General features: G+C 40.9%; 1 protein-coding gene across 3 annotated transcripts in view; it reads right to left on the bottom strand.

Annotated features, from left to right (window-relative positions):
* The window catches only part of LOC110987210 (ADAMTS-like protein 1), a 109,055-nt gene that overhangs the window by 47,555 nt on the left and 45,411 nt on the right, over positions 1–16,089 (bottom strand). For all 3 annotated transcript variants that reach the window (XM_087136430.1, XM_022249744.2, XM_087136431.1), the window contains exon 4: positions 12,646–12,769. In XM_087136430.1, coding sequence (XP_086992556.1) covers positions 12,646–12,769 — 124 coding nt within the window. The remainder of the gene's footprint in view (positions 1–12,645; positions 12,770–16,089) is intronic.

Here is a 16,089-nt window from a genome sequence, read left to right as displayed (position 1 = left end):
ACCACAGACTCGTGTGTAACTTCAGGCCATAGCCAAATGAAAATTCAAACTCGGATGATGAATTGCTCCCTACAATAACTATCATTCAAGAGGTGTTTAGTTCCCATAGCTATGGTTACAGTGATGTGATATATCAATCCAAGGAAGGTTGTTGCTATGGAAATACATTAGGAGCACATTTCTTAATGAGTCCCACCAATTTGGGCTCAATGAGTCCAAGCAAGAATATGTCAAACTTTGCAAGGAAATGTTCTGATGAGACGCCATGCGAAAGTCTGCAGCTTACTCCCAATATTCTTGTACTGCCCTCAAGTTCCATGTCCTCAAAGAAACAAAATCGAGTGTTGGTTTCAATCAGATTAAACTTCAATAATCTCATTTCCGCCTTTCAGTGAGAAAAGGCCTTAAGGTTACTGATAACAAAGGAAAGTGGCCAGGTTCTTCTTGCAGTGATAATACAGGTTGTAGGCTGCAGTAGAAAAAAAAAAGCTAGATGTTTGAAACGAACCACCTTGGCTGCTCGGCAATTTTCAGGTCATCGGTGAGGGCCTAAGGGCTGCAAGTAGACTGGAATGGTGGTGTGCAAAAGAGCTGAGAATTCAAGAAACTTTGAGGCTTTTCCCTCCAAGATTCTAGTGTGGCAGCTATGTAGCATACACCTACAGGGTGCAGTGCTTTGGCAGGAAACACTGACTTCTTTATACATGTAAAAAGAAAACTAAGACACAACTCCAGTGAAGCATTTTCACGATGGGATTGCAAGCAAACTGCCCTGTATTATTTGGCTGGAAGACAATATAGTCTAGACGGACACATTTTAGATGAAATGTGTCCTATTGTTCCTGTGTGCCAGCCTCAACATCTTCATAAAACTGATCCTAGTGATATCAACACAACGTTCCTCAGTGATTTTACTTCTCTTCTGCCGAAGCATAAATCACAGGCCCAAAGATTGCATGATTACTCTGAAAGTCTGAAATGAGACAACATACATGAGTGTGAGCCTGTCAAAGTGTCTCTGGACATCAACAATTCAAATGTAGAAGGGAGTCATCACATCTCTGCAGTGATATGCACTGTACAGTTCATGAAAACATCTGGCAGTTCTCTAAGAAGCTACCCAAGAAAAGCTTCACCAAGCAATTCCATGCAAAACCATCCTACATTATTTTACCACAAGAAAATATTGTAAAGACTTTACAACATGGGTTTGGTTACCACACTTATCGAAAGATGTCTAAACAGTTATTGGCCTGTTCATCCCAAAGATAAAGTTGGAAAATAACTAAACTTGCTTATTATGCTTCGACTATTGCAAAGAAACATCCCCTTCCAGATTCCTCATGAGGCAGATTTCAACTGAAAAGAAAAGTAGCTGAAAAACATTTTCTACCGAACAATTTACAGAATTAAATCAATTAAGTAACCTACGACAGACTGTGCTTGGAATTGATTGGATTCAAGTTTGATGCTTTATACATGCATTTCCATGGACACACACCCTGGAGTGTTCTCTGAACTACAGCAAATTCTTTTGCCATAGAAGAATTCTGATTTATTCTATTCTGTTTTCCATCACGGCATAACTCACTTGTTTTAAAACTGAAGAATTGTTCTAGCAGACTTTTGAAAAAGTATTAAAGCAACTCTTCAAAACTTCATTTCCATATGGTCGTTAAGAATGCCGACAGCATGCAATACAACACAGACATTTGGGCAAGACACAATGCATGACGTCATTCCATCAGAAGAATTGAACAGAATGGCGTCCGAAACTCAGAAATCTTCGGCGTAAATTGCCTCTTTTGTCATCCCTGTTTGCATCAGTCAGGACAGCGTTTCCATCAATAATGCGCTCTGCATCTCTTGACGTTGATACAGAAACCAGGCTTTACATGTGCATTTAAACAAGAAGGAAAAATTAACTAAAAAACTGTAATTCTACTTCACACACTGATGATGCTATATAAATTCACGAAATTACAGGGAAGCCACAGCTACCTAGAGTTCAGCCTGGAGTCCTAGCTGTTCAGATGTCTCTACCAATGGCTATATGGGGGAGGAATATACATATAGAATAGCAGCTCAGTCTTGAGACTCTTTACAGTCTGGGTGTTCAGGGTTCGAATCCACCATTTGTACCAGTACCATATTCACATGACCAAAGCAAGAAAGACTTTATTGGATGATGGTGTACAGTAGTTGGACCAAGTTCCTTTCACACTGGACAGTGTTTCTGTTATTGATGGCCAATCTTGCTGCACTTTGTCTCTGTAGAGGAGATCACCTTTAGTTCCAGCAGCTCCCCTTGTGATGGTGGTTGGGAGCGATTTGGTCTTGCCATTGTCTTTTGATGAGGATCCCCTTGTGACAGAAGCTCTGTAGCCTGTACTTGTACCTCATCTCTAAATGTGGGTTCTGGAAGCTCGCCACCCTGTACTCGCACCTGACAATTTGGTACTGATTCTGGAAGGAACTCTACAACCTGTACTCGCCTTTGATCTTTTAGTGCTGGTTCTTGGTGGGCACCTTGCTGGCCACAGCAGGAGCAGGTCACTGCCTGGATCACAGCTGATCGAAACTCGGCATTTGTCGCACTGTAAATGATGGGATCTATGCAGTTATTGATCAATTCCAAGATTCTTCCACACATACCAACATCAATGAAATCATGGATGAGTTGAGGATATGAAGTATTGCACTTCTGTGATGAAACAGCTATTCCTGTCAGAATTATGTTGGTGAATATGACTGAATTCAAGAGGAAAAACACAGCAGTGTTGATGATGAGCATAGAGGTAACCTTGCCAAGATGCTGTGGACGGTGCTGTGTGGTGTGTGATCTCTGCTTTAACTTGAGCACAAGGCAGACATACATAGTGCCAGTCACTGTAATAGTAACTATGCTTACCGATCCCATTATCACCACAAAAATGGTTAGCGGGACAACCCCACCTTGACCAAAATGTCCCAGAAGTGAAAGTACCTCAACTATTCCAACACCGACTGCTAGCATCCAAAGTCCTGCTGATACCTTGGCTGCTCTTGTTTTGCTGGCTGATGCTCTATATGTTATTGGATGATGAACAGCTGAGAATCTCTCCACTGCTATGGCCACCACAAGCAAATAGGACACAATTCTAAGTGTATCAAACACACCTGCTATAATGAAGCTGGAGTGAGACCCACCGTAAACCTTGTTTCCCAAAAATATTCCAAAGGTCATCAGAAGATTAAGAGTATCAACCACTGCCAGATTGACTAGGTAGACATTGATGATAGTCCGCATGGACTTCACTCGAACAACAACAAACAGGAAGATCAAATTCAAAAGAAGGCCGACTGGTGCAAGGATCTGCACACTCAGATGGATTATGTGATATTCTTGCAGTGAATGAGCTCTCTTATCTTCCACAAACTGATCCCAGTCATATCCACAAAAATTTTTAAAACTGCGATTGTAAGTCATTTTAACAATGACTGTCTTGCTCAGCTATTTCACAACAGTCTACAGTCAGGATGGTGCGGCAGAAACATGTCCACCCTATTCAGCAGTCCACACTAGTAAAAAAAAAAAATGAACTTGGAAACTACTGTGTGATTCAACTGTTTACGTGAGTTGCAGAGCAAGAGACAATATTTTACACATCTGACACTTGTGTAACAATGGAGCACTTCTGACAAAACCGAAACACCAGAAACCCACAGCAAAGGCACAAGATGCATTAAATCTTTCAGTTTCAGGAATGACTTATTCTTGCATCTTAATTTCCTTGCAGCACACATGAAACGACTGTCTTTGAAAGTCACTGTTCCTCCCATTAGAGCCACTGGTATACGGTATTTTATGAACATTATTACTGGTCACTGTCAATTAGGTTTCTAAAGCCATAACTGTAAATGTTAAAGGCCCATGAAAAGTGGTTTTTATAAGTTATAATTGAAAATTTTTAGTTTTTAAACGATATCCGAATGCCAAAGTTGCTGTTTCGATTAATAAATGCGAGAAAACTTTTTTCAAAGTTTAGGCGAAATGACCCCACCCCCGGATAGGTATCTCCTTAACATAGAAAATTGGCATATCTTTGATGTACATTTGAAAAGATGCCATTAGTGCGTGTCTTGGATAAAGATCAGAAAATTCAGTCCGATTTGCGTATCTTTTAGAGACCATGCTGACCAGATGTGTTGCAACAGGCTACGGCAACACCTATAAAGATGAGACAAGCCTACATAACTTTCAAATTAAAGTGAAATTTAGGTGAATTTGAAGATGGGAAGTCAGGCATACAAGGGCCAAATGGTCAGCACCAACAGTGAGCTCCCAACTGTGCAGAACTCATTTGGAGCCACAGCGTTTTTTTCTGAACATGTATGGCTCATTTGGGGTTAGATTTAAAAGATTGATGAAGCCAGCGCCATGCCCACGATCTTGGGAAATCAAAGAAAGCCCATGAGTAAGGACAAAGAAGAGCTTTCATGAAACACGAACGACAAAGGATAAGAAATGCTTCCAAATCGGCCCAGGCTATTCCACACAATATACTCGTGTGTATGTGTTGTGGTACCCCATTTATGCATGCCGCGACACCAACACTTTATGTGGTAACCGTACCACAAGTGCACGTGCTTCTTCTGTACGAGTGGGCATTATTTTCATTGATGATGTACATGTACATGTATGTCCATTTTACTAGTGCTCAGTCAGATTATCTGTGTCTTAGTGGTGGTGTTCCTCAGGGAACAAAACTTGGCCCGAATATCGACGAGAATATAATATTAAATCAGATGCAAACACTAGGAAATTCTCAATGTCATCATACGTACCGGTGTGTCATCTGATGTACATCGTAAGGGATTGGAGTAGTGTGTCATTTTCGACCTTGGAACGCTTCATCCAGGGGAATGAACATGGATTTTTCCGCATTCATTCAGAACTAAATCTGCTTGCCCTGAAGAAGGTACTCGGTTACCGAAAGCTCGACAATCACATATTTCAGAGCACTGATTTGATATTATATTCTCGTCGATATTCTGATCGCGGTGATACGCAGCCCTTCCATAAAACTTGGCCCAATCTGTTTTCAAATCTTGATTGATTCAGCTCATGATTTTCACTCAAAAAATGGAAGTATGTAGATGACATCACCTTTGTTGAAAATCGTTCATCTTCTTGCTGGAGTCTGATCCAATGTGACCTAAATAATCTCAAAGCTTGGGCTGATAATAACAGCCTCAAGCTTAATCTTTCAAAATGTCAAGCTTTGCAGGTGTATTTTAAGAAAACGCCTCTACCGAAAGACATTTTGAGAATTGATTCTGATTCACTCCATTATGTTAACACTACGAAAATGTTGGGTGTCTGGTTTCAAAATGATTTCAAATGGAGCAACCACATAAACAACATACTTGCCAAAGCTAACAGGCAACTGTTCATGTTGAGAACTTTGAAAAGGTTCAATTTTAATGTCAATGAACTGAGAGCAGTCTATATGGGTTACTTTCTCTCAGTGTTGGAGTACTGTGACATTGTCTGGCATTCTAGTCCATTCTAGACTTACTTGTAAACATGTAAAAGACTTGGAAATGGTTCAGAAAAGGGCTTGCATGATAATATTGGGTAAAAATATACCACTTATAACAATGCTCTCAAGGTCTAGTTGATTTGTTGGAAGATAGAGGGGCTGGCCATTGTATCAAATTTGCTGCTGAGCTTTTTCAGGACAGGAGAACAATGGATCAGTTTCTTCCTAAATGCTCAGAATGCCATGGAAATTCATTACGTAATGCAAACAAAATTTCTTCTTTTCCCGTTACTACACTGCGCTTCAAGAGAAGTCTAGTTCCATATTTTGTCAATCTTTTAAATGACCAATGATTCACATACCCAGACGTGAATCATGTACTACACATTTTTCCAATAAAGGAGTCTCTCCTTTAATCGCGTTCAACTGACTTGAATCTCAGAAGCCATCCCAAGACATTAGCGATAAGTCTCAGCGGGGTCAGCTAGACGGAAGACAGAAGCTGTGTGTAATCTATCAGTGGCTAATGACGAACGCCTTCACTAAAGCTACATGTATAAAAGACTTTGGTGCATTTTTCTGCTTGTTCATCCCAAAGAAAACTTACAACCATGACCTTCTTATTTCTGACAATTTGCAAGGATTACTTCAGCCAAACAGGTTTACTGCAGCATTTATACACACCAACCTATCAAAGGCTTGTTCTTCTACATGTACAATTATGATTGGAATTCACAAAACTGTGCAGCTAATTCTAGTTCCTAATGCTTTGTGTGCATACAAACAGTACAGGGCATTCTGCAAAAACAATACACATATATTACCTGGTATGTAGCAAGACAAAACTTGTTAATTCCATTCTATTTCCTGCCAAAACACAAATTACAGGCCCTAAAGTTGTAGGATTTCCCTTTAAGCCTTAAATATGACAATATGCTTGAATATGATTGTGTCAGATTTTCTCTGAACATCAACAATTCAAATGTAGAAGGGTATTAAACAATCTTCTGCCAACGTTATGCACTGTGCAGTTCAGAAAAAACAACTGCACTGGCTATTATTTTGTGTGAAAGCTATCCAAGAATAGTTTCACCATGCAGTTCCATACAAATTGCATCACATTATTTGACCACAGGAAAATTCTCTCAAAACTACAATGTGGATTTGATTAACTCAACTACATGCATGTACCTATAGATTTCTGAACATTTATCTGCCTGTTTATCCCAAAGACAATTTTCACATTGAAAAATTACTGGTACGAAACTCGCTTCAACTACTGCAAAGAAACATTTGCCTCAAGATTCCACATGAAGCAGGATGCCAACTTAAACTAGCCGACAAATTTTTCTACTGACCGAACTTACATGTAGTTTCAATGTTAAATTAAACACGTCAACCTACCAGTACCAAAAATTGTGCATTATGCTTGGAATCTACAAGATTTAATTTTGATGCTTGTACACACATTTCCAAAACACTAAAGGAGTTTTTTCCAAGATCTCAGCAAATTCTTTTGCGATAGAAGAACTCTGGTTAATACCATTTTGTTTTCTACCAAAACGTGACTCATCACTGGCTTAAAAACTGAAGTACACGTATTGTTCCGGCAGAGTTTCAGTAAGATTTAAATGCTTGAGAACGATTCTGGCAAATTTCTAGTTTTGGTTGAAATGACGTTCATGAAAGCACCTTCTGACTGTTATAACCCAATGACTCCGGCAATTCTCTTACATGTGCATTAGAAGAAGATAAAGATATAACTCGAAAACTGTACTTCTGCCTCACACACTATAATAAAGCAAGTTTACAAAGGGAAGTCATAACAACCTTAAGTTAGTCAAAGCATCAGTAGTTCGTAGTTCAGTCTAGAGTTCCTCTGTTCAGATGTCTCCACCAATGGCAAAGGGAGGTATGTACCCGTAGCATAGCGGCAAAGTCTGAGACTAATCTGGGTGTCCAAGGTTCCAATCCACCAACATGTTGTGTGCACCATGTCCTCATGCCAGGCATTCTAATCTTCACTTCCCCACATCCATGTGACCAAAGCAAGCAAGTCTTGATTGGATGATGGCGCATTTGGACCAAGTTCCTTTCACACTGGCAGTATTTCTGTTACTGATGGCCAATCTTGCTGCACTTTGTCTCTATTCAGGAGATCACCTTTAGTTCCAGAAGCTCCCCCTCAGATGGTGGTTGAGAGGGATTTGTTTTTGCCATTGCCTTGCAATGAGGAGCTCCTTGTGACAGAAGCTCTGCAGCCTGTACTCGCATCTGATCTTTTGGTGCTGGTTCTTGGTGGGCACCTCGCTGGTCACAGCAAGGGCAGGTCACTGCCTGGATCACAGCTGATCGAAACTCGGCACTTGTCGCACTGTAAATGATGGGATCTATGCAGTTGTTGATAAATTCCAAGATTCTTCCATACTTGCCAACATCAAGTAAATCATGCTGGAGTTGAGGATATGAAGCCATGCACACATGTGACAAATGAATAATTACCCTCAGAATTACGGCGGCGATTATCAGTGAATTCGAGAAGAAAAAAACTGTGGTGTTGATGATGAGCATAGACGTAACCTTACCAATTCTCCAGTGCTGCGTAGAAGGTGATCTCTGCCTTAGCTTCAACACAAGGCAGACATACATAGTGCTGGTCACTGTAATAACAACTATGCTTACCGATCCCATTATCACCACAAAAATGGTTAGCGGGACAACCCCACCTTGACCAAAATGTCCCAGAAGTGAAAGTACCTCAACTATTCCAACACCGACTGCTAGCACCCAAATTCCTGCTGATACCTTGGCTGCTCTTGTTTTGCTGGCTGATGCTCTATATGTTATTGGATGATGAACAGCTGAGAATCTCTCCACTGCTATAGCCACCACAAGCAAATAGGACACAATTCTAAGTGCATCAAAAATGCCACTTACAATGAAGCTGGTGTGAGACCCATCGTAAATCTTATTTCCCAAAAAAAGTCCAAATGTCACAAGAAGATTAAGAGTATCAACCACTGCCAGATTGACTAGGTAGACATTGATGATAGTCCGCATGGACTTCACTCGAACAACAACAAACAGGAAGATCAAATTCAAAAGAAGGCCCACTGGTGCAAGGATTTGCACACTCAGACGGAGTGTGTAATATCGTTTCAGTCCATGAGCTACATAATCTTCCACAAACTGATCCTGGTCATATCCACACAAATCTTTGAAACTGTGATTGTAAGTCATTTTGACAAAGACAGTATTGCTCAACTACTAGAACTGTCTACATGCAGGATAGCAGAAACATGTCTGCACCTCTTAGCAGTCCATGTTAATAAGACAAAAACCAAATTTGATTACTAATGTGAGACTGTGATTGTAACTGCTTCCACGAGTTCCGTGAAAGTGACAATTTTTCATGTGACTATCATTTGCTAACGTGGAGTGATTTTGACAATGCCTGAAACATGAGAAACCCACTGCAAAGGAAAGACGCCTTTCAGTTTCAGGAATGGCTAATTCTCGCATCTTAATGTCCTTGCAGCAAACCCAAACTGCTGTCCTTGGCAGTCATGGTTTTTCTCATCAGCACTAAAGAGACTTTATGAGCATTTTAATTAGGTTTCTGAAACCCAAGTGTAAAATGTAGAACACTGGTATCTGCCACTTTGCAGCCATCAGGTATCCAGAGGCTCGTGTTGCACACCAGCTAGACAATGTTGTATTTGAAACCAATTACTCGTAAGACTTTCACAAGACCAACTCAAGACCTCCTGTCTGAATTCAAGTCACAAGCTATTCAAGGGAACTGCAACAAAAGCATTCCTTTGTCATTGTTCATCCAGTTGCTTGTGACTAGTCTTGTATCTAGTCTTCTGTCTGGTCTTGTGGTGGTCTCAACTACAACACTGCTGCTAGATACACCACAGAATATACCCAGCAAGAAATGAGACCGAGGGGTACCCCCCAACATATCCAATTCCTATACACATTCCAGACTATTGTTACTTAACACATCCCCCCAGATGTCTGAAAGGAATTCCCCAGATTCCTGCGAGACAATGACCAACACAAAGCAGGGGGGGGTTCTCTCCATCTCATACCTTGCTGCATATGGCACAGAAAATGTTTGCTTAGGAAAAACACCTGTTACCAGCAGGTAACATGCAGTGTCTTGACCAGCTAACACCTGTTCCTTGCTCAGCACTTCAACTTTCTAGGTAATATTTTCTGCTCATCATGGACCCATGAAATCTCATATGCAGCAAGGTATGAGACGGAGAGAACCCCCCCCTGCTTTGTGTTGGTCATTGTCTCGCAGGAATCTGGGGAATTCCTTTCAGACAGACATCTTGGGGGGATGTGTTAAGTAACAATAGTCTGGGATGTGTATAGGGATTGGACACGTTGGGAGGGGTACCCCTCGGTCTCATTTCTTGCTGGGTATATGAAATCTGGCGCAGGTACTTCCCATTTGTAAAAGCCTTAAGTACATGTACACGCTTCCACATGTGATCTAGTGCACATGCATTCAGTGTACTTCAAGACAGCAACCCTGATAAAAGCAACATTGGGTTTGCTTGATCTGTAATTTTCCATAAAGAGAATGCCAATAAACACCTCGTACAAATAGCAAATAATCCATGGAAGATTAAGATTCAAAGAAACAATCTTAACTTGCACGGTGCAATTTAACTCCAGTCTTACATGTACAGCATTCCACATTTAAGAAAGGCTTTCTTCTTCAAAAAGAAAGGAAATCACAGGGTTATAATATTATTGCTTATACTGTATATAATGTTCCTTTGTTACACACAGAGCTTGGCGAGGTATCAAAAGTGGTGAAAGATATGCGTTTATTTATGGCTTGGAGATTCTTTAAAGTTGGATAAATACACTTGTAAGTAAATTTTCACTGGTGAAAGAAACTGGGCCTATTGCTAAAACTGGAGCTACTGTACAAGAAGACCATTTACAGGAAAATTCAACTACTTTCTCTACTCGAGCCCGTCCAATGTGATTTGCTTGACAACGTATCCCACTCTTCAGCTCGGGTACAGGTAGACGGGCATGCTTGTACACAGTAAGGTCCAGAGAAGACGGATGAAGCAAATACAGCGCACATGGTTGAAGAAGTTTTCCTTGTTTGGGGTCAATTTCAATTAGCCCCACAAAAAAAGTCCAAACATTCAGTTCATTGTAGAGAAAGACATATATGTACATGTACATGTACAAAAGCTGGGGACAGGCACACAGGTATTATACACCCACTTTTCTCTGAATTGCATCAAGTTTGAAGTTTCCAATTTCCTCAAAGAAATGAAACTGAGTGTAGAATTCAATCAGATTAGACATATGCCAATAATCTCGTTTCCTCCAGCCCTTTAGGTACAGTAATAGAAAGTTGGACAGTGAAACAAAGGAATGCACTAAGCTCTCATTATACAGTGATACTACAGATCGCAAGCTGTGATAAAACAAATCTAGACAGCATGAAAGGAATTCTGCTTGACCTCCACCAATTTGCAGGTCAATGGTGAGGGCTGGAAGACTGGTATGGTGGTGTACCAAGCAGTGAGAAATTTGGTCCATTAGGGACCCAATCCCTCCAAACTCCTGGTATTAAGATATACAGTACTGAAGTGTGAAGTCACTTGAGCCAGGAAGTGTAATGCAAATGAATGGAGTACGTGTCTGTGTTGGTTCACGTACTGGTTCTCGTGCTGATGTTCTTTACATACATAATTGTGTGTGTGGCGTATCCTATGGAGTACGCTTTTACAGAGAACCATAGAACACACTACATGTACCGGTATCCCTCATCTTCCCCACAAACTGCCCGGCCCTACCTGGATGCAACAAAACTTACAGCTGCAATAGGTCTATATGATCCTATGAAACTGGACTTGTATTACAATGATAAAAATTGTGTCATTTTTTATTTGTGATTTGTCAAAAAACAGTTGCACTTTTATTTCAGAAAGGATGGGCTGGGCCTGCAGAAATTAACGTAGTCTCCAATGGTGTATCAAGCGGGGAGGGGGACAACTTGTCCCCCCCCCAAGATTTTTTTTATACAAAAACTAATACTTGTTAAATGAGCCCAAAGCTGCATTCGTTTTTGACTTTGCCTCCCGACACCAAAAACTGATATGTCGCTTGTTAGATATCCCCCACCCAAATGGATCTCAGTAATTATACAGCCCAGCTACAGAAGCACAGGATCCTGTTTTGTCTTTCCCACCGAGCCACTTAATTCCTGTGGAAGCTTCTGGGTGCTAGGAGGATTCATGGGAGTAAAAGGTCACTGAATTGGGGTGCGATGAGGAAAAACGACCCAAAGGGGAAATGAGGGCAAGTGTGCAAGGGACCCATGTGTTAATCCAATTCATCACCTCCTCCTGTATTACTCACATTTTCAGCCACTGAGTCTCAAGTTCATAGTACGTGTACCTGGCTGTCAAAGACTGATGTCTGAGTATGGTTCAAGCACTTTTAAAAAGTCTCAACATAAGTGGGATCTGATGCGTATCACTGGTGATACATAAGATCCTTTCCATCAACAGATTTCATAAACACCTAAACTTTATCTGACAGGCTGAACGTGGAGCACCAAGATACAATTATCTCAGAGAAAAATCTGCCCAGCATCAGGTTAGACAGTTGGCATTTTTTCTTGACAAGTCTGAAGACGTTCAGAAAACTTATCAAAGAAGGTTTCCAAGGGAATACCGTCCATCCCCTGCTACTTTTGACTGCAACTGACAACAACTTCAACTTGTCCCTTTCTCAGGACAAGGGACTTGTGAAGGACTCAACTATAACACTGACACCATCACACAAACGGTTTCTTCCAACACTCTTCCAAATTTTCAGGACAACTTTTCCCGGGAAGAGAAAACAAAACCCTGTTTAGAGAATTCCAAGATTCCATATTGTTTGCGGAGCTTATTTGGACAAATCCACATCGAGAAACAACAATGGTGTCAGGGAATCCTCCTAAGACCCTTCTCTTCTGGCTAAATAAGAAAACTGTTTTTCTAAGGCAATGGCAGTGGCTTCTGCCCAGATTACAGGGGTTCCCCCATGCAGAGTACTGCTCAAATAACAGGGGGGCTCTACCTACCTGATGCAGAGGGCGAGGTATGCCGATTCCCTTTCATCAGCCTGCAAGTGCTGTTGTCGCCATTACAAACACCGCACCTGTCCAGGGTCGCGGTAGAGTTGAGCTGGTGGTCGCAACCAACAGGCTACAAGGGAAAGTTAAAGAACAAAAGTAAAGTTCATCAGCATTTTTAAGAGCCAGAATCATCAGTGAAAAAATATCCCAGTCTTTAGCAACAAAAAAATTCCAATTAGTAACACTCAACAGAGAAAGTCTTATAAGGAAAGAATTTCTAAATTGGGTCTAATAAGAGATCATAAAACATTCATCTGCATTTTGAGGCTCTCATGACCTCTTTTCCCACTTGAGATTCAGAGGCAAACCAGGGTAATTTATCCTCAAATGGTCCATGTACGTAACTTTCTGCCAGAGATCAGCATCGAGTTTGAGACAACTTGTGTTGATTTATTTGTTTTGCACAATGGGAAGTCACCCAGTTAAATTAGTGAAAAATTTGGCACCATGCAAGGCCCAACTTCATAGTGCCACTTGATAGAAAATATTGCTTGGCAAATGTGTATCCGTCAAGACCCAGTAACAAAACTGTGCAATGGACTACTAGCTGGTATTTCCAAATTTTGTTGAGAAAATATTTTCTGGGCTTAGTCAACGGTTCATGTTGGTGTACCCCTGAATCTATATCATACAACATTCACCGGTTCAATGAGGTGATGACAGGTTACTTTAGGTTGCAAGCCTCACTTTTATTTTTGTTAAATGTGGCTTAATACCGTTAGATATAATAAATCACAAATTTTAAATTATTCATCACCACAAAGTAGCACAAATTTGCACTGAACTTCATTTTTATTGCTTTCAGTTTTACTCTCAAGTTCCCAAAATAAAAGATTTACATGTACCGGTAATCCTGCTTTCAATACGGGCATTTCACAATAGCGCACCTCCAAGAGTTTGCGACATGTTGACCAATCAAAGTGCGCAAAATCTGTCGACCCAATGCGTGTTTTGAAAGGGTCAACAGGTTTCACGCATTGTGATTAGTCAATGCATTGCAAACTCTTGGAGGCGCACTATTGCGAATCGCCGATATTCAATATACCGGTGCAACTTGTGAATAAAAAGTCTGTTGGTCCCAGGGTAAACTTAGAGCTACTCAAGTAAAAAATCTACTAAACATAAAGAAAACATTCACTTAGCTGAAACCAGTCGAAATTTCAATCTGTGGATATTGCCTGTAACTTATGGATGACACAAATACTCAATTACGCTTGACTGGTCAGGGGCAGTGGCATAGACAAGACAAGGCTGGCAGAGAATGCCCCCATAAAAAAAATTCCCCCTTGGAAATCTTAGAATTTAAGACAACAATAATATATATTACGTGTAGGAAGATATTGCTGGGGTTTGTGCCCCCACTGTAACATCCACATCCCCCACTCATCCCCTTTCCCCCCACAGTGAGAACCCCGGTTCAGGGGGAAATAAACACTTGAGTGTACAATGTGCACGTAGGCCCCCTAACGACCATGCCAGGCCTAGCTGCAGTAGGATGGTACTCCTTGCCTACGCATGTCAAACTGGTAGACGTGAGGTACCGGGGTACATACAGTATGCATACATTTGAGGTATCGGTATTCAATGCATGCAGGAAATCAGGTGAGCATGGAATCAGTGGTTCCTGATTTCTGATCATCGAGTCTGTCTTGGGTGAATAAGACAAAATCTGGAGAGACATCACAAGATAGAGGTCTGTCTATTTGCCTGCTTTGCGGGGTCTGGCCACAACACAGAGAGTTTGTGTATCCTGCCATTTGACAGTTAAATGAATGCAAGAATTTAGAACCACAAAAAATGAACACCTAGTCTCCTTCCCCTCCCCCGAATTAAATCACCATCCCCTGGTAAGTACAACATGGTTTTTCATTCCACTGGTTTTTAAATGAAAACAGAAAAAGAAATAAAAAAGAGAACTAAAATTTCTCCTGTGACTGGGTAGTTACATGTATCCTTTTATTGATGGGAATAAAAGTGTCCTGAACACCATTTCTGTGGAACTGCGTGACGATAAAGTTCACTCTGCATACAAAGATGACCACAAATTTGCACTGACTTTTGTGTACAGAGATGGCTGATTAGGTCTATAACCTTGCATGGAATTGGTACAAGTTTCAGAATTTTTTTACGGGTAGGCCATACAACAATTCACCTTTTTCAGAATTACTTCTTTCCTGGAGGCAATACAGGTTCTTGTACTTCTGGGTGCTTTTTCCTCTCTTCATTTTTGTGTTAGTTTGAAATATTGCAAATGATTAATTCCCGCAACAACGCACGAGGCTATTGTTGGACAAATTTGAAGAATACTGTGAAGTACAAAGTGCCCCAGCCTGCAGGGACGAATTTCCAAACAACCTTTGGTGTTTTTTCCCCAATTGTGGTGGTCAACATAAATGACCAACCACTTCAATTTCTATGCCAAAGTGCCGGGAGGCTGCTTGATCCAAAGACCCCGGTGCTCAAATCTGTTTTCGTTGGCAGAGAATTCAAACTATCGCGTGACAATCCAATTCAGCGGTTTGGTAGCAGCCTCAGGGGTTGACAGGTAGTCCCTGGATAAACATGGCTCTCTCTTACCTGCCCATGCCGGTTCCCAATAGGCTGGTCCGGTAATGGGAACATTAAATTGAGCTGACAAGTGTGTGTGTGTGTGTGTGGGGGGGGGGCTGAATCACCTCCCATTTCCCCATTCACATCCTCTTGTAATGAGATTAATTCTGGTATATCAATAAAAGTTGGCCTGGGTGGCAAAAAGAAGGGGTGCCAATCATTGAGGTATTAATGATTGGGTAAGAGTTTGGTATTTGTATACTTCAATTCATTTCCAGAACTTCTGCGTCTCATTTCCATTTTGCTCATGAGCGATATAAAGTACTGAAGCTTGACGTCATTTGGACCAGGAAGTGTAGTGCAAACGAATGGCACATGTTGGGTCAAACCCTGGGTTTTGCGCTAATGCCTTTTACAAACACAATTGTGTGCATCACTTACTCACTGCTGTTATCTATGGCAATCTGACCAATCAGTGTTTCATTCAATTTGTGATAAACACAAACAAATGCACAATTGGAACAGACATCACAAAGTACCGGTATTCACAGTGAAATATTTTGGAGCAAAAATGTGCTCAACCAGACGATACATTTAAAAGTACAACCTTTAATTGCAGTTTTAATTCACCATTCTCAAATATGCAGGGTTTATGCCACTGCACTATCTCCTAATCTTGAACATACCTGTAAATCCTAATGGATGATGTTACAGAACAAATTATGCATCATCCGTACATATTCTGTACATGATCATTCATTACATCTTCAAAAGGTAACAAAAGGAAGCGGCTAAAGATACCACATTTGCTGTATCAGTGCAAAAGGTGTTTGGACTGCA

Source organism: Acanthaster planci, linkage group LG05 (assembly GCF_054643075.1).
Source record: "Acanthaster planci isolate LZ-2023a linkage group LG05, COTS_SCS, whole genome shotgun sequence".
NCBI classification, from domain to species: domain Eukaryota; kingdom Metazoa; phylum Echinodermata; class Asteroidea; order Valvatida; family Acanthasteridae; genus Acanthaster; species Acanthaster planci.
This window is presented reverse-complemented; position numbering and strand designations above follow the sequence as displayed.